General features: G+C 33.5%; 1 protein-coding gene across 1 annotated transcript in view; it reads right to left on the bottom strand.

Annotated features, from left to right (window-relative positions):
- LOC150087385 (uncharacterized) overlaps positions 1–6,302 on the bottom strand; it is a 124,015-nt gene extending 117,713 nt beyond the window's left edge. Inside the window, exons 1-2 of the mRNA XM_090372462.1 lie at positions 6,228–6,302; positions 3,017–3,134 (exon numbers count right to left, since the gene is read on the bottom strand). Of these exons, the coding sequence (XP_090228588.1) occupies positions 3,017–3,108 (92 nt within the window). The 5' untranslated portion in view covers positions 3,109–3,134; positions 6,228–6,302. The remainder of the gene's footprint in view (positions 1–3,016; positions 3,135–6,227) is intronic.
- Between the last annotated feature and the right edge of the window lie 13,126 nt (positions 6,303–19,428).

Here is a 19,428-nt window from a genome sequence, read left to right as displayed (position 1 = left end):
TATAAATAATTTAGCGGTACCGCCCTTGAAGGTACCAGTTCCAAAAGACGTGAAATATCACCAAAAAAGGTTAAAGAAACTACCAAAAAACTAAAATATCAAAATAATAGACTGACCATCATGCCCCATATCGACAGAGGACCACGAGGCCAATAATGGTCATGGAATCGCTGCATTTCAATCGTCATACAAATCATCGCAAAGGCAGAAATATCGAAGAACCAAACCACCCCTCCATTCTCCGATAGATCAACCAATGCAGAGGATTTGCATGGCGGTGGTCCTTATGCAGCGAAAAATAATCTATAGAACAGACAGCACTCTTGATCAGAGCCACACCACTGACATAATGCAAGCTTAACCAGCTTATATAATAGAAAGGAAAAGAATAGATGGCGGCACAGGTGCTGCTTATTTAGCATAACAACCCACTACTACCACTCATATTATGTGAGGTAAAAGTTAGGTAAAAGTAATAAAAATAAATAAATATGGCTATGTAGCTATCATTAGAGGCAGCAAATGCACATCCTCCACATGATGCCTAATTATATCTGATAATTAAAATAAATATGATATTTAAATAAAATCATCAGCCAGTAGTACGGCAATAATGCAGAGCGAAATGAAACGCAAAATAATATAAATAAACAAACAGGGAAGGGAAAGTAGAGATAATAGGACAAAAAGGTAGTCGATAATCCCCTATAATCCTCTGCATTGGTTGATCTATCGGAGAATGGAGGGGTGGTTTGGTTCTTCGATATTTCTGCCTTTGCGATGATTTGTATGACGATTGAAATGCAGCGATTCCATGACCATTATTGGCCTCGTGGTCCTCTGTCGATATGGGGCATGATGGTCAGTCTATTATTTTGATATTTTAGTTTTTTGGTAGTTTCTTTAAACTTTTTTGGTGATATTTCACGTCTTTTGGAACTGGTACCCTCAAGGGCGGTACCGCTAAATTATTTATAATTGGCATTATTTAAATTTATATCGTTTTTTATTAATTGGGTTTAATGACTTAATTGACTAAATTATATAGGGGATTATCGACTACCTTTTTGTCCTATTATCTCTACTTTCCCTTCCCTGTTTGTTTATTTATAGTATTTTGCGTTTCATTTCGCTCTGCATTATTGCCGTACTACTGGCTGATGATTTTATTTAAATATCATATTTATTTTAATTATCAGATATATATATATATATATATATATATATACATCAGATCATAATGTCATTAATTATCACCTTTCCACACTTCAACATTCTCTTCTGCTATCAGCCCCATAAAATATGTTTTATGCTTATACAAGAAAAGAGTTGGGAATTATGACTTCATTTCATGTTTATTTACCAGTTTTGGTCTGATAGTCCAGTTGTTATGAAATAAAATGCACCTACTCTTTAAGAAGAGAATAGCAAATTCCCAATTATCTATGCACAATTTTTCAATTCTTCCCCCTTTAATTTCATTACTATAAAAAAAGAATAAGAGATTACCTCAATTTCTTAATCTTCTAGTCATTGCTCTCCAAATGTAAATGAATAAAATAATTTAATGAATTCTTTTGATCACAGTCCCAAATGACCCGATGCATCCCAGAATCGAAATCTGAGAGCCCCAACCTGACCCAGGAACACATCAAACCAACCCAATGAAACTATGAGTACGAGAAGATATTGAGTCAAAATAATTAAAATGGAAGAACTGATTACAGTAATAAATAAAATCACAACACAAAAATTTAAATGAACAATACTTTTCTTCCTATGATAATAAATAATTAAAACCATGACAATGAAATTTGGATGAACACATTAAATAAAATTTTATGGTACTTCCCTTTCTTTTATTTGTTTAAATTTGGAGAGCATTGACTAGAAGAATTATATGAAAAAGATCGAGGTAATCTCTTATTCTTTTTTTATATATCATTACAACATAGAATTCATTGAGCCTTGTAGCCCTGATTTTATATTAATTTCATTACTTTACATAATGAAATTTATGTATTTCTTGAAGGCTTGCATATAACACATATACAAAACTAAACTAAACTTTCATTTCCCCTCCACTTCATCCTTATAAAACATCCTAGCTGGGCATTTTTAAAAAAAATACTTAGCCAGGATTCTTTATAAGGATAATGGTGCTACCAACTTTCACACCTGAGTTACCAAAAATAAGTAAAATAGGCCGGTTTTCAAATGGTTAAGCCTATACATTTTGGTCAGTTTAGACTTAAAAATTCAAATATAAGCTTGTCTGATTTTAATTTCCATTTGAAAATTAGTTTCATTCTCTCTGCCTAAACTGACAAGCATTACATATCCTCTTGAGAACATAAAAATTCAAAATAAAACAATTCCAATGATAACTATTGGCTTCCGTCAAAGAAGATAGAGAGTGGTCAATCAATGGGCACTGCTCTTCTTGGACTAGTGTTATTAGAAGGGTTCCCCAGGGTTCAGTTCTGAGCCTTGTTTTCAATATTTATTAATGATAATGATAAAGACATATCAGGCTTAATGTCTAAGTTTCAGGTGATACAAAGAGGTTAGCAGGGTGATTAATGACAGTTTGCCACTGCAACAGGATCAAGAAAAGTTAGGCAAATGGGTTGAGAAATGGGAACTGAAGTTTAAAATTGACGTAATTCCAGAATAACATAATAACTGTGTGTTACCACGCTCAGGATATTTGAGAATGAAAAAGACCTGTGGTCAATTGTGCAATCACATATGAAGTTCTCTGTGCATTGCAGATGAACTTCTAGGATAGTATGGGGTTTTATCAATGATATACAGGAATTTTGCCAGCAGGAATAAGGAGGTAATTATCCCATTATATAATACAATGGTTAGGCTACCATGTGGAAATTTACTTTCAGCCAGTGGGTAGTTTGAATAAATAAATTTAAGGAAGAACTACACAAATTATTAGAGGGGATTTATAACATATGTATAAAGTAGAATTAGAAGCAATAAACTCAATAAACTAACTTACTTTCCAAATAAACAAGTGTCTGCCGAAAGTGGAAATGTTGATCCATCTTGACCACTGCGGTTAATTATAACAATTTTTCCATGTAATGGCATAGTGATTCCTTTTCACATTCACAAAACTACAACAGAAACGCAATATAATTTTTAGAAGAGAATACACTTTTTAATGATACGATAATTTATAATTTCTTTTACTAAATAAATATTTATATATTCTGCAAAATATATTTTGCATTATAATTTGGTTGTTATCGAAAAGAAAAACAATAACAACAAAAAACTAACAAACTAAAACATCAGAGGAAAATATCATGATGAAATCAACAAACCTGCCTTTCATTAAATATGAGATTTCATTATATATATAAAATAAGATCTAAATAAAAATTATAATACAAATTATAAATAAATAAACAAACAAACATTTGTCATTTGACTACATGCAATGCACAGATGTCACAAAATAATAATAAAATAAAAAATAAATACAGTAAACTCCGCTATTCGCGGGGATTACGTTCCTGAGAAATTCCGCGAATACTAAGTTATGGCTCCCATAGTAATAAAGGGGTTCCGTTCCAAAGTATGAAATATATAAGAAAAACTAGTCTAAAATTTTGTCTATGTATGTATTATATGTACCTTAATAATATGACTATGTACATTACATAGTGAAATGCAAGCATATGGCATCAAAATGAAAATAAGAAACAATTTAATATTAAATGTAATATTTATTAGAAATTTCAAACCAGCACCTTTGCCAGCTAAAAAACTTATCCCGCCAGTGCTATCATCAGTTTTGCTCAAGTGTTGATAAAGGAGTTTTGCCTCTTCACAAATGATGAGTGAACTTAACGGAATTTTATTTTGAGTTCGGTCTTCTATCCGCAGATTTAAAGCCTTTTCCATTTTTTCTAATTTAACATCACGAGTTACAGAGCAAATTTTTGAAGCAATTAGCGCGTTTTCACGGACACTACGGTGGGATTTTTTCTTCCAATTTCTTGATTGATCGTACCATTGACTCATTGATTTTATAATGTTTTGCCACCGAGGAGACATTTTTACCATTAGATATTTTATCTAATAACTCAATTTTATTCGCTAATGTCATCTTTGATCCTTCTTTGATCTTTTCACATTTCCCTTGTTATTCGTAGCCATATTTTTGTACGGGTTAGAAAGAACTTGTCCACAATAAATTCACTTTCTTCTGTTAACACACTCGAAAAAGTCTGTTTTACACTGCAAAGCGGTAGATTTATCACTTTTGTAAGCATATCAATTTATAAATTGATAAAATTTATTCAATTTATAAGCATATAAATTAAAAGCAAACAACGAAACCTTCCATGACAAGCGCATAACACATACTGAACAAGGATTAGCGAGAAACATCCACGCTCACGATTTTGTTACCCCTCTCCTCCCACTCACTGAGCGCTGTTTTGACCGGGAAAGATAATTTTAGCCACACCCATGTTTTTTTATGACAAAAAACGTTCACGGCATTTTAAAATTCACATTTTTTTAGATTTCATTTTATATTAAATCAGCGACCACGAATACAGATACCGCAAATAGCGGGGGTTTACTGTAATAATAAAAAAACACCTAAGCCTTTCATATTTTCAAACAATTTTTAATAAAAAGTTTAAATTATTTCTGATAATTTGTTCTTGCACAGTTTTTATTAACAGTTCTGAATTTTACATATAATGAGTCAAGAGTCATGAAATCAATATAGAATGGTAGTCAGTTCTGCTATAACGAGTACATGTGTTCCTAAAAATCTCTGTTATGGCATTTCGTGCATTAAAAACAACAGGGCTTATTGGGGAAAATAGGGATAGGGGCAGAGCACTCAAAAAAAAAAAAAAAAAAGAAAAAAAAAAAAAAGTTCAGTGTGGTAAGTAAAACATTAAAAAAATTTAGAAACCCAATAAAATTGCTAACACAGGTTTAAACACCTTAAATTTCTAATAAATAAATAAATATAGCACTGAAATACTAATTAATATTTTTGTTCACTGACTTTTTTTTTTTATTGTAAAATTTAAAACAGTAAAAAAGAAAAAACTTTATTTTTTTATATGATTGAAGATTTCATGGAAGGGGAAACACATTTCACCATAATAAAGTAAAAACCCACAGAATTCCAGCTATCGGTATTATCGCAAATGCAATAAGATCGAGTTTACTACCCGTTTATAATTAGATTGCCCAATAAACCAGGAACTGCAAATTGCTTTTACAGTTTAATGGTAGTGACCTCCACAAATGTATCCTCTGCTCACGCTATCACACCTCACGAAATTTCTGTTGGAACTAAAAAAATGTGAGTTCCTGAAAACATGAGTCAGCCTACAATATCTTGTGAATACAGTGAATGACAATAGTGTGTCTCTGACCAATACAACTACAGTAAATGGTAAATATAGCTCTCACACATTTGACATTTTTTAAGCTTCGTAAACTTATATGTATTGCTGCGCAGGTTGCCATGTTCGGCTTGGTGTCGGATTTTTTGCTCCCTTGATGTTACTTGCAGACAACATCGTGCATGAGCCAACGCAAAAATTACGTTATACCCGCACTGTTCCCTAATATATAAGTCACGGTTGGGCAAATTCGCGTTGCCAAAATGTGTGTTATAGCAGAGCTGACTGTACTTTTAATTTTGTCAGTATTTTTAGGAGATATGCAATTTTTTAAAAATTAACTGCTGACTTTCTTTTTCATACAAATGAGCTCTGACCTATATTATTTAGATAAATGCAAACAATGTAGGTCAGAACTTGACAAATCAGCTCACCACTTGAACCCAGCAGCCGTGAGGTTGAACTGCTGGTTCTTTGTTCTATGATCACTGTGATCTGTATCTTGCCAAGGAATGGCACAACTTCTGACAAGTTTACAATATGATGAAAGACACTAAACTATCAGCAAGATTCAGTTACAAAACGAATCTTATTAGTTGAAGGAATGTCACACTAGAATAGCACAAAAACCAAAGATACTGGATGGCATTTTACAACTAGTTTTGTTACTCTTGCTTTCAGTAAACTGAACAAGTGAAATTATTATACAAAATAAGATTATTCTTATATTAACTCAGCTTCCTTACGAACACTTGTATTACATTGAAGTGGGGAATCTACATACAACTGTGTATATATGGGAACAAAAAAACAAAAAAAAACACCTACCTCTCCTTTCAAGTCTGACCGATGTGGGGATGATCCTTAATGATTATGGCACTTCGTTCTCTGCATTAAGCAAAACATGAATATATATATATATATGGGCCTGCTTCTGCTTTGGTGGGCTATCAGCAGCAAGCTATCAGATTCTACAAACATGAGATCTGCAAAAAAAACTAAGCCTGTATTAGAGAAAATATTTATTAAATGAAATACACTTATTTTGGTCTAATTATTAATGTGACACCAATAGTAATGATTTTTATATTAACTAATTTTAAATATGCTGTTTGAGAAAATCTATGTAGAACAAGCAGATTTAAGTATGTTTCATCATTCTGGCCAAGAAACATTAATGTTTCTTTTACAGCAAAACAGAACTAAAAACACTGAATGAATAAAAACTGTAAGGGCATCAAAAATATAACTAAACTATTACAAAGTACACATTAAATTGGTGCTGTACAACTGTAGATCACAATTCCTTTGTGAGTTGTAGGGTATTTCTGGTGGGTTGTAAGAATGGAAAATAACAGAAATGTGTAACTTTTCAAGTTCATATGAAATGGATATTGAAGTTTTTATATTATTCACTTAAACTACTAATAATATGCAAAATCATTATTAGATTTTATGTTAACTTTACTTAATAAATTGATTTCACTGTCTTTAGATAAGTATCCTGAGATACAAATATAAGGACAGTAAATTTGAAGCAACAGTAATGTTAGTAGTTTGGTTGGTGGTACAAAAATATCTAAATACCACCATGTTAAACACAATTTGAAGCTTAATATTTGAGGCTATTATACAGGAACATAAGAGGTATAATGTAACTTCTTTCACTAAGAAAACTTTTCCAAACCAAATGATTATTGGCATCAAAGTTAGTATTAGTTAAGTGGCCAATATTCTAATTCCACAAGAACTTGCTTTGCATAATTCACCCTTCACCCCCCCTTTGGTACGTGAATTTTTTTTTCATGATCAACTCTTTGTTGACATTACGATGGATCTGTTCACCAGATATGTTTAATGCCTTTGTTATGTACTGTAACCCAATGTTTCAAAATTATGCCGCAAACAGCATCGATATTTTTTGTGTTTGACAGCCACGGGTTGCACAGACAGGTTCTCCTTTGGTGACTCTATAACTCCTGAATGAAGCCCCAATCTGACTTTTCCTTTATGGAGTAATGTTCAAACACCTGAAATGCATTTACATTTATATATAGAAAGAATCTGAAAGTTGAAGGTAGTGGGGTGGGGTTATAAAATAAAACAAAATTGCCAATTTCTATCAGTCTGATTTAAATGAAATCTGGAAAGTTTAATAAATCTTTCTAAAAGACCCAAATATAAAATTTCATGAAAATCTGTCTAATCAGTGTTGCTACATGCAAATAGGCGGAAAAAAAAAAAATAATAAAATAAAATAAGCACTTTGAAAATATAAATGCTTCTAAAAATTATCCATTAAAAAAATATATATATAAAAAAATTATGTATGTAATTTCTGTCTATCCTACATTTTCCCTATAATTTCATTCACCTTTTTTTTGCCAGAAAACATCCACTTTCCCTACAGATCCATAATTTGGCATTCATAGATTTGCTATTCATGAATAGCAAATCAAGAGCACAATCTCCACAAATTGCAAGGTTCTACTACATATGTAATTCCTTCAATGTTTTACCAAATGCAAATCCCCCCACAAGTTCACCCATCAAGTTATTAATTAAAGTAATTACAGTAAATTCATAAACAGACAAAAAAAAATAAATAAATAAAAATAAAATAAATAAAAGAGCCTTAATTTAAGTATGACAATTTTTTTCAAAAAAAAAAAAATTATATATATATATATTTCAATCTAATGGAATTGCAGCAGGGCACTATTTCTATCAAAGTGATATCAAAATTTCTGATATGATGTTTAAAGGGCTTCTTGATATAAACAAATCAGAGATAGAAACAGTTCTTAAAGAAAAAAAAATTTAATTTTGAATAGTTTACATCAAACTTAGATTTGAAAAAAGTAGCTATATAGTTAAAGCAATGTTTCTTGTTCTTTAAGACAAGAAAAATTCTTCTGGCAGGTGCAATTGTGTCATGTAAAATAATTCCATTAAATTAATTATATTTTATTAATAAGGCCACTATAGAAGGGAAAGAAATATTTCTTCAAATGAGTGGCTAATTTTTAAGTCTTGCTTTAATGTACATTATTCAAAATTAAAGTTTTTAAATCCAGTGATGTGTTTCTATCTTTAAAATCTAAATTTCTTCCATCTCGATTTTAAGCTGTACTTTGGTTTAGATGTAGGAGCTCATGGACGTGTCCAACAGTTCTCCTACAAGCAATGAAATCTCATGTTTATTTTAGTAAACGTCCAGAGGGATATGAAACACTTATTTTAATAACTTGAACTTTAAATAAATGCATAATTGGGATACGGTCATTTTCTGAAAAGATCAGATCTAAATGTCAAACAGAGTGGTACAGCATCATTTCCAGATCCAATATTCAGATCCGACAATCTTCTTCAAAGCATCTTTTTTCACACATAATGGTGGCCAACAGTATATGAAGGAAGCAATTTGAAACACTGTCAGCTGACAGTGTTTCAAAACAATGGATTTCTGTCTTGCAAACATAAGTCTAATTTCACTAGCTGCCCAATTTCTTAACAAGTATCATCTGAAAAAAAAAAAAAAAATTTATTTCTAATCTACCCACTGGAATTGAAAGCAGTTCACCTGTGTAGTTGTGCCGACCGGGCTAGCCGGGTGGATAAAGTGCCTGCCTGGCAACCCAAAGGTCGCGGGTTCGATTCCCGCCTCGGGCTTAGATCAAAGTACTGCAAAAACTTTGGGAGGTGCATTATGGCCACAGAAGCCTATGCGCCAACAACTACCAAAAAAAAAAAAAAACCTGTGTAGTTAACAGTAAAAATCGTTTGTGTTGGGAATTTATTGATTCCACCACTTCTTCTGTGGTCTTGCTGTTGAACTAGCACAGAAAACATCAAAAAGAAGAAACTAACAAATTTAATTTCATCTGAATAAGAGAGAGAATTTGACTATTAATAATAATATTTTGAGGGATTCCATTATTAGTCTGGGGAAAAGTCACAAGTTTTATCTCCTGAACACACATCTCTATTATGTCCTGATCGAGTAGTATGACACAGACAAAGAGATCAATCAGATAATCAAAAGTGCTCATCTGTCTTTGCACAATGATATGTATAGTATTGAATAGTAACCAATTCCTTAGAAAGAGTTATGCCAAATTATTGAAATAATAAGGAAACAAAAATAGCATTAAAACTGTACATAAAATATTAGAACAGATACAATAAGCTAAATTATTTGATAATTATACAAAATTATTGGCATAGTTGTTTAACTATTTTTAAAAATGATCTACAATCAAAAAATCTTGAACACTTTCAGATAACAATTAACGTATATCATTATATGTAAGAATAATTTATATGATTAACTAAGGTGAAATGTTATTTTAGTTTCTGTATGAATTATCTGTTTCTATTAATAATTAAGTTTTATTGTTTTATAAAAAACTAATAAAAACAATAAATGAAGAAAATGTTTACATGTGTACAGGTTGAATTCCCTGATACTTTTTAATGAGGGCCAACGTAATTAGAAATTTATTACATTAATTTTCCAGCTTCTCTCGATTAAAATAAGCAGCATTTTTAATGAACAAAAAAAAAAAAAAAAAAAACCCATAGAATGGCTGTGGTATCCCCATACCTTCTTGTGCGGTAATTCCGCACAAGACGCCGATTTTTTTTTTTTTTTTTTTGGATCGGCAAAACTGAGGGGTCCGATATAATAACATTTCAAGATATAAACAAATGTTTTCAACATGTATAAAACTAATAACTGTTTTAATGCTTTTGCGTAATATTCATTAAGTTAATGAAGTACCCGAGACACTCCATCCCCTTTCCCATCTTCGAAGAAGAAAAAGATGAGGGGGTTCCTGTCAATAAATTGAAAATGCACAAGAAAAAAGTTCCTGCTACTACATTTGCTCCATGAAAGTAAGATAATAAATATTTCATCTGAAGAAATGCACATTTGACCAAATCTCGAAAGTAAAAAAGAACCTCACCACTTTTATAAGCAAAGTAAATGTTGATGAGCACAAATGGTCCCAACAGTTGATTTTTAGATGTCACAAAGAAAACAAATGGACCAGCGAGAGGCCATTTGAACTTACAGAACTCTACACCAATCAAATTCCTTTTAAAAGGTATACCCACCACTAGTCACTTCAACGGAGCTCACCCGGTATCTCCAAAATTATCTTGAATGGATCAACACGTGGGTAAACAATATCAGCACGTTATTGGAATTGGTATCAGTTATAGTAAAGCTGATGGCAAAAATTTTATTTTGGTGAACTGAATAAAGTTCATGAATAACAATAATTTAATACTGAATAAGATAATAGCCTTTCTGAAGAAAATTAATATGTGTGCCTAAACATCATAACATTACTACCACATTACTAATGAAAGTTGAAACGTGACGCTAATGCAAAACATAAAACATTAAAAAAAAAACCCATCATTACCCGAAAATCAAATTTCCAAATCGTAGTTACGTTAGAATTGCATGCAACCTGTTCCTTCTATTTATGATTATTTATGTGTTGGCCTTCACTTATGAAATAATTTAAATTTGATGCTTGACAATAACACAAGCAGAATATTCACTGGACTAATCATACAGTAATTTTCGATAACTGACATTATATATATATTTTTTTCAAATTTAAAATGCGATACACAACAGCCACCTCCGGATTACAACCACAATCGAACAAGGCGGTTCGATTTGCACAACAAAGCGTGCGAAGATGTACACTACCGCGCCTAGCAACATAGTAACATCAATCCAACACCATTCAAACTTCAAATGAACTTAATAAACAATTAAATTGAAATATTTACCGCAGGCCAAAAATAAATCCAAAAAAGACAACATAACCCTTTCCAAAAAACAAAGTTTAATTTACCTGTTTCTGCACTTCCATACTATGGCGTTGACCACATGTAACGGAATACAAACTTCACGTACTTTCGCAAAAAAAAGTAGTTACGAAATTAAAACTATTAATTTGGTTGAAATCTTTATTAAAAAATTCAAAGAGTGTGTTTAAATTTTTTTGCCATTAAAAAGTTTAGAAATGTTATCGTTTTTATGTACAGCTGGCTAAATCAAAACAAAAAAAATTCATAACAGCGCATTAATATAAGATCTGTAATATCGAATTTGAAACGTTTTGCCGGGAGAGGACTTCATTGGTGCATAACTGAAAAAAATAAGGAATTCTCCCATTTGTTCTTTCATTATCACATGATAACATTTTTAAATTAATTGCCTCTGGCATATCTCTTATCCACCTTAAAAAAATATTCTGATGTCAAGAAGCATGAGGCTTTTAAGAACAACCGAAATCGAGATATATTCAAAAATTAATGTATTTCCGGAAAATTACAAGCGTCTAAAATATTCTTTGCAATCAACCCACGCACTGTATTAAGAACGATAGGTTCTAAAGGTTCTAATACCTTTCTTGCATGGGGTTTTAATTAAAATAAAATAAATATATATATAACTGTATGCATGAAAGAGGATTTTTTTAAAAAATATATTAAATATACTGTCGTATACAAATGATCAAATTATTACTTTTTGATAGTCTATCACACAGTTTCATTTCTAGAAAACTGTTTTTCGCCTGATAAATGGGCCAATGCGCACAGCTCAGAGGCAAAAAATTCATTTTGGATTTGGTATAATTGGGCCAACCCATACAGCCTGAGAGTCAGAGAGAGTGTGTGTGTGTGTGTCAGGTTTTCTTTGAGGTGGGAGTCACCTCAGCATCCAAAGAGCCAATTTTCTTTCCATATTAACAAATTATAACGGTCTCCATTTTAACAAAAGTTCATTGATGTTTTACTGCTCATAAGAGATGTGAACTAGTTTTTAATGAAAATTTCGAAAGTTACTTGAGATATGTGCTATCATATCAGAATTTTTTTACAAACAACTGGTGGACATGTTTTTGGTTTTCATTTTACTTTTACCGATTTTACAAATCGGCTATTTTTTATAAAAATACGTAAAAACAGAAATAGCAAAGATTACATCCTCTAATCCCATAAATGGCCTATATTTCTTATACAGAAAACTAGGTTAAACTTTCTCCTTTTTGGCTTACTCGGGCAGCTAGTTTCGGTTGCCGTTCCTCTTTTTAGCATCCAACAGTAGTCTATCATAATATCAACATGACATACCACTTGATACATTTTTCTCATTTCTTTTATATCCTGATGGAATCTTTCCTCATGCTCTTCACTTAAAACTATCTAAATTTACTGGGAAATAGCAAGAGTGCAAAAAAATGTACCTTAACACTCATACTGCAGCCGAATTTTCCAAACTTCTCCAGCACGTCACTCACGATCATCTTACAATCCGGATCTTCATTGTTTTCCAAAATATTGCGTACTACATTTTTAAAGCCAATACACACTTCGCTTTCTGTTTGGTTCATGGATTCATTAAGCACAGAGTGTAGTAGCGGCTTGCAGATTTCAGGTCCAATAAAAATTCCTGCTTTGATTTTTTTCTTACAAGCAACAGAAATGTAGTGCAAAACATATTTGAAGTTATTTTCTTCTTTATTCAAGGCTTAGGCTAACTGTTTCAATTAACCTCATTTTATATGCAGAGAAGTAAAGTAACAGTACTTGTTTCGATCTAGTATTGTCTCATCTTTAATTTTCTTTGAGGTGGGTGTCATGTCAGAAGTCGTCATGGTGGCCACACTTTACTTTCCCAATGTTCACTTGTTGCTATTATAGGAGTTTAGGTGTATCAGCAGTTTAGCCTTAAAAGCCTGCGTTTCAGAGAAGAAAAAAAAAAAGACCATAAAACTTACTCTCGTCATTGACAGGATTAGAATCCAGGGCTTTTCACCCGGTGTGGAGAGGTTTGTGGTTATATCCACAATGCTAACTGCAATGGCAGTGTTGACCTGGCCCGAAGTAGACGGTCCACTTTCAAAGGTGTTCAAGATGAGGGTTTCGGGTAGGCGAATAAAGCATTTTATGCCTGTGTCTTGAAAATAAGTAACGGAGGCTGTGCGCTGTAACATTCTGTACCTTTAGACTGAAAACAGAAATGGCCATTCCATGCTGCTTCCACTATGTACGAAGAATTGAATTTTCCAAAAAAAAGAAATTCAAATTATTATATTACGGGTATCCGTAATTGTTTACATAAACCCATATTTGTGTCTGCAAATTGCGTGTGTTCTCTGGTTGATTTGCCTATTTTGCTGGGGGGAAACCTTGCTATCTACGGCTGAGGCCGACTAACTCAACCACGGAGTGAAAAAAGTCCACTAAAGTTTCTCGCGTCATCAACGTGATTCTAAGCCGGGCCTTTTTCCACCCGATGTGGAGAGGACGGCTACAATACCACTGTGCTACCGCGCAGGCAGCTGAATTGTCCAGTGTCAATATACATATACATATGTCTGAGAAAAGATTACCGATGACCCAAATCCCCTCTCCTGCCAGGAAAAAAAAAAAAAAAAACGCCAGACAGTTTTACAGAGTTTGGATAACACACTCTAGTAACTGATTATTATTATTATTATTATTATTATTAGCCATATGGTGCAAGGAAGCCCGAGACTTAAGCTACACCAGCCAAAAAAAAAAAATCTGTGTTACCCTGAGAGAGAGAGAGAGAGAGAGAAATGGAAGGAAATCACCAAGAAAGAGAAGAATGATGATATCCAGCTCAGGATCCTGGGTGTGGCAAGCCCATGCTCAACAGATGTGAGCCCCTGATGTTCTTGGTATCCAGAGATCGAAATACGAGCATCATTTCGGGAGGCGGTATACCACGATTCTTCACTACATAACAGCTTTCAACGTTCTATAAAACAATTAACAGTGAGTTGTGTATCAGGCAAATCCAACTTGTGCAGGACATGTTGTGCCATTCAAATTCTCATATGCTAACATCGCCCCGCCGCCCACCCTCTTCATACACATATACAATAATTTTTAAACAAGGATATATGGGAGATATATCGACTAATCTCCCAAAAGTAGTTGGTTAATAGTCCAAAAAGGGAAGTCACTTTTCTGATTTTGAATCAAGGGCATAGAGAATATATCCACTATGATCAGTTATTCCTTCTCTCTCACTCTGGATATTTTTCCTTTGGTAGCTTTTACCACTGGGTATTAAAAATATCAAAAGATTAGAAGAAATATAAAATAGAAAATAATTTTTATTAATTTAAAATGCAGCCAACTGTTATGATCAGAGTTTAATGAATGCAGTTCGCTCACGTGCCTCTTCATGGGCGCCAAACTGTTTGCGACCTTTTTGCAATTTGAGTATACACACTGATACAAATTTGGTTAAGTGATGAAAAATAACTTTGTACTGAAATGTGCAATTAGGCAATTTCATTTTAAAATCATATAGCGCACACACAGACCTACTCACACACAATTATTTTTAAACAAGTGCGTATTGGGAGAAATATATATATCCCTTGCTCCAGTTATTTCCTCTCCCTGAATAATTTTACAAGGGCAATTTTCTGGTACTACAAGCAGAAAGCTAATGTAGATTTTACTCGATTACGGCCATAATCTTGTAAAAATATGCCATTGTTTTAATTTCTACTAATTCATAGATTCAGATATTCTAAGTCTTTAACTCCATTCAGTGCCTACGATGAATTGGTGCCTGTGAAACGGGCCAGCCGATTCTTCGCATTCCCTAGTTACTCCTCTGACCATAAGCCCCGAGGTAGCAAACATTGTCCATCTATGTCAAATGTAGTTTATGATTGGTTAGTGCTTGGAACGGACTAGAGCATAAAGGTACGCTATTGTCATACGCTTCGGTAAAGCCATTTGCGAAAAATATCATCAGGTTGAAAATAAGACATTTTATTAATGAGTGTTCCGGTTTATAAAATTTCCCATTTCGATCACACTCAGGGTTCTAAATCCGAAATTTTTTTTGTTAATTCGTTAATTGTTTCTGGATGACGTACGAATGTTCGTTTGTCAGTAGGTTAATAATCTTGTTCGGGAACAGCAATATCATATGACCTTTGATTATGACATAGGAGTTTTTTTAAGGCAATACAGTTAGAACTTTTACCTTCTAGTATGAAATCTATACACCCACAATGAAGGAAATAAAAAAGGAAAGAAAACTGTGTATTGGGGGCTGGGTTGCACTGTTATATAATAATATGCACATTTATAACTTTGCATATTACTGTATAGCATTAGCAGAGGCATACGATGCAAGAAAGCAAGTTTATGCAGCATCAGCCAAAAAAAAAAAAAAAAAAAAAACCTCTCCCATTTCACTCATCTATTCACTCCAAATGTCAAATCCACAAAGTCTTGCTGGTGTGCGAGTGACCAATCCACAAGTTCTAGTCAATCACTGGGTAGTTAAAGTCTCCTATTATAAGACATTCTGATTAATTGCCCCACTCTATTTCTCCGCACAATTGCTCATTGTACTCATCAGATCCATTAGGTCGATAACACAAACCTACTCTCATTTCCCCTTTCACAGTGCTTTGCGTACTGTGGCCACAGATGCTGAGGAGCCTAATAAATCCCCAAACAAAGAAACAAACAAACCCAGCGCTTATGTCACACCACACTGACTCAACATTGCATTGCCCACCAATGTCAATTGGATGCACTTCCTTAGATTTTATGTGTTTCTTAACTATCAGCATAACCCCTCAGCCCTTCCTGTCCTGTCTATCCTTTCTGTACACATTGTACTCCCCAAATTCCAATTCTGCACTGCTTATATCTGTGTGTCACAATGTCTCTGATGTCCCAACAATCTCTGCCTTTGATGTCTTGATCAGCACTTTAAATTCATCAATTTTATATACTATACTTCTAGCATTAGTGTACATACAAGTATGCGTACACTTGTTCTTACTCTTAGTTAACCTAACACAGTCCATCATGGAACATGTATTTACTTGTTCCATTATGATTCCAGCAGCTTTTGAAGCCCCCAGCAACTTGCTCTTTAGGCTGCTGCTCATTACAATAGAAGCAGTACAAGAATCACTTTCACCTCTGTCTGTGGCCACTGTTAATCTTTTAGTCTGTGTTCCACCCCCCCCCCCCCCAAGCCAACCTTTTTCTGACCGACCTAACATTGCCTCGATAGCATCTGCAAATATTCTTGTAATTGTATAACGTATATAACTGTGCATACAGTATATACTGTATGTACAGTTATATACAAAATTTGTACGTTATACAATTACGTTCAAGCACCTGACAATTAACAAAACAAATTAATGTTAATATTAATTGACAAAATAAACTCTATTAAAAGTGAGTTTTTTTTTGTTTTGTTAACTGCACGATAATGATTTGTACTATTTTTCATTGCGAATGTTTAGTTTTATAGATACAATTCCCGCCTTACATACAATGAAGGCGGGGTGCTGCAACCATAATCCACATTGGCAAAAGAGGCCTTAAACTTTAGTTATATTACATTTTCTTTTCTTTTTTTTTTTTCGGGAAGCAAGATGCATAAGTACACGTGTCTTGAGTGACCGGGGTTCAAGCACGTAACTGATAAATACGGTGCTGTTTCTTGTATTCTCTCACCTTGTGAACTGCGACTGTGTGGTCATCCCGGAGTATAAACAGAAAACCCAATGAACTGTTCTGGCAGCCTATCTGCATTGCTCAGAAAATTTCATATCTGACTGCACAATTACCCCAGGTCTTTTTCATTTTCCACTTCTCTCAGTGTAGTACAACACAGTAAGTACATTACGTTAATGTGGAGTTAGTGAGCGTTGTGCAATATTTTGTTTTTATCAATGTGAAACTTCAATTTCCATTTTTCTAGCCCATCTGTCTAACTTTTCTAGATCCTGTTGCAGTAGCATACTGTCACTGATGTCATTAACCACCAAGCCGACCTTTGTATCCTCTGGCAACTTGAAGACTGAACCTGATATGACTTTATCAATATCATTGATATTGATAAAGTCATATCATATAAAAATATATGGAAAACAACAATGGGCCCAACACCTAACCCTAGCAGACTCCACTACTAATAATTCTCCAGGGAGAGCAGTGCCCATTGAAAACAACCGTGTCTTCTACCACTCAATCATCCCTTTATTCATAACAATAATTTGCCCTTAAGAAGAAGAAGAACTCTTTATTGCATACAAAACGCACATGCCGTACACAATACTCTTCACGGCTAAAAGCCAGGGGTTGGCTTTTAGCCGTAATGTCCCTGCTTCAATTTGCACAACAATCTTTATGTGCCACAGTATCAAAAGTTGTACTGCAATCCAAGTACATGAAGTCACGATTAATTTCTACATCCAGTTCCTTTGTGACCACATCGTGGTAACTGATGAAATTGGTCAAACAAGATTTTTTCTTAACAAATTTGTCTTGTATGGATAATCCTGCATTATTTCTTTTACCAGTGACTCCATTATTTTCCCTGGAACAGAAAAATTAAACTAACAGGTTTAAAATTATTCCTGTCAACCTCGGATCCCCTTCTTTGCGAATTGAGGATATATTAGCACAGTGGTGTCAAACTGGAGGGCCGCATGCGGCACCCGAAGCAATTTTACTCCGCCCGCCAATACATTTCAATTATGTATTTGTTGTAAATACGGTGCTTATAGTTTTAGAGACATAGAGATATGGACTGAGCTTATGTGCGCGACTGCCATTGAAGGAAAAAGAGATAGAATAAATAGGTTGGCTCTTTGTCTTTGTCACTGTATGCTTGTATGCCAGGTCACGTGACTGGGGTAAGGTGGGAGAACTTCACACGTTGGTACAATCAGTAAATTCAGTTCGCCAGCCGACAGTTGGTGGCGCTTCAGTATTCTGGTGTTTTCGAATTTTTTATATTGAGTTGGTACTTCTGATATATATTGTCCTTGAATCAGTCACTAGTTGGTTAGCTGGATGCATAGCTGTGCAGTTCATATTGCTATATAGATGGAGACAAACTAACGTACGGCTTATAAAACCTGTTTATTTGTGCTTGTTGTTAGATTTACAATGTACATCTAACGATAAACGATAGGTATTGATATAATGTAGAATCTACATTATATCAATATGTATCGTTTAGAATTGGGCATAACTTTTGAGTTATGCACAATTTTTTGTTGCTTTCATACGAAAATTCATCTTGTTAAATTAAAGTTGTAAATAAAATTATAATAGTGATTTTAATTAAGAGATGAGATTAAACTGCAAGTCATCTCTTTAACAAACGAAGAAGGACGTGTTTTTCAAGATAAATGGGAAATTATGTACTTTTGTGGTGTTGTGCGCAATAAAATTGAATGTTTTATTTGTAATAAGGGAATATCAGTTCCAAAAGAATACAATGTACGTCGCCATTACGAAACGAATCATAAAGAAAAAATTGAAATGTTAGAAAGCAAATTGAGGGAAGAAAAGTTACAGTTTCTGAAATCTGGCTTACAACGACAACAATTTTTTTACTGAAGCAAATAAATCCAGTGAGGCAACAGTTCACGCAAGTTTTGCTCTCGCGTATATCATTGCAAAACGATCAAAACCATTTACTGATGGCGAATTCCTTAAAGATTGTTTGATTACGTCTGCTAAACTTCTTTGTCCTGACAAACAACAATTATTTAAAAATATTAGTTTGTCATCCAACACGGTAGCGGAACGTATTAACGAAATCGCTAGTGATTTACGATGTCAGTTAAAAGAAAAAAGTATAGGTTTTGCAGCATTCTCAATAGCAGTTGAGAATGCTGCAAAACCTATACTTTTTTCTTTTAACTGACATCGTAAATCACTAGCGATTTCGTTAATACGTTCCGCTACCGTGTTGGATGACAAACTAATATTTGTTTGACAAACTAATATCTCTCAATAGCAGTTGATGAGAGTACTGATTTGCTGTTTCCGTACGAGATGTTACTGATGAATTTGAAGTAATTGAAGAATTATTGGAAATAATTCCTATGAGAGGAAAAACTGATGCACAGGATATTTTTTCTGAAATAAAAACTGTAATAGATAAATATAAATTAAG

This window comes from Mastigoproctus giganteus, chromosome 4, assembly GCF_048544385.1.
Source record: "Mastigoproctus giganteus isolate SK-2022 chromosome 4, ASM4854438v1, whole genome shotgun sequence".
NCBI lineage: Eukaryota > Metazoa > Arthropoda > Arachnida > Uropygi > Thelyphonidae > Mastigoproctus > Mastigoproctus giganteus.
Note: the sequence above shows the minus strand (reverse complement) of the source record. Positions and strands in the feature narration are given on the sequence as shown.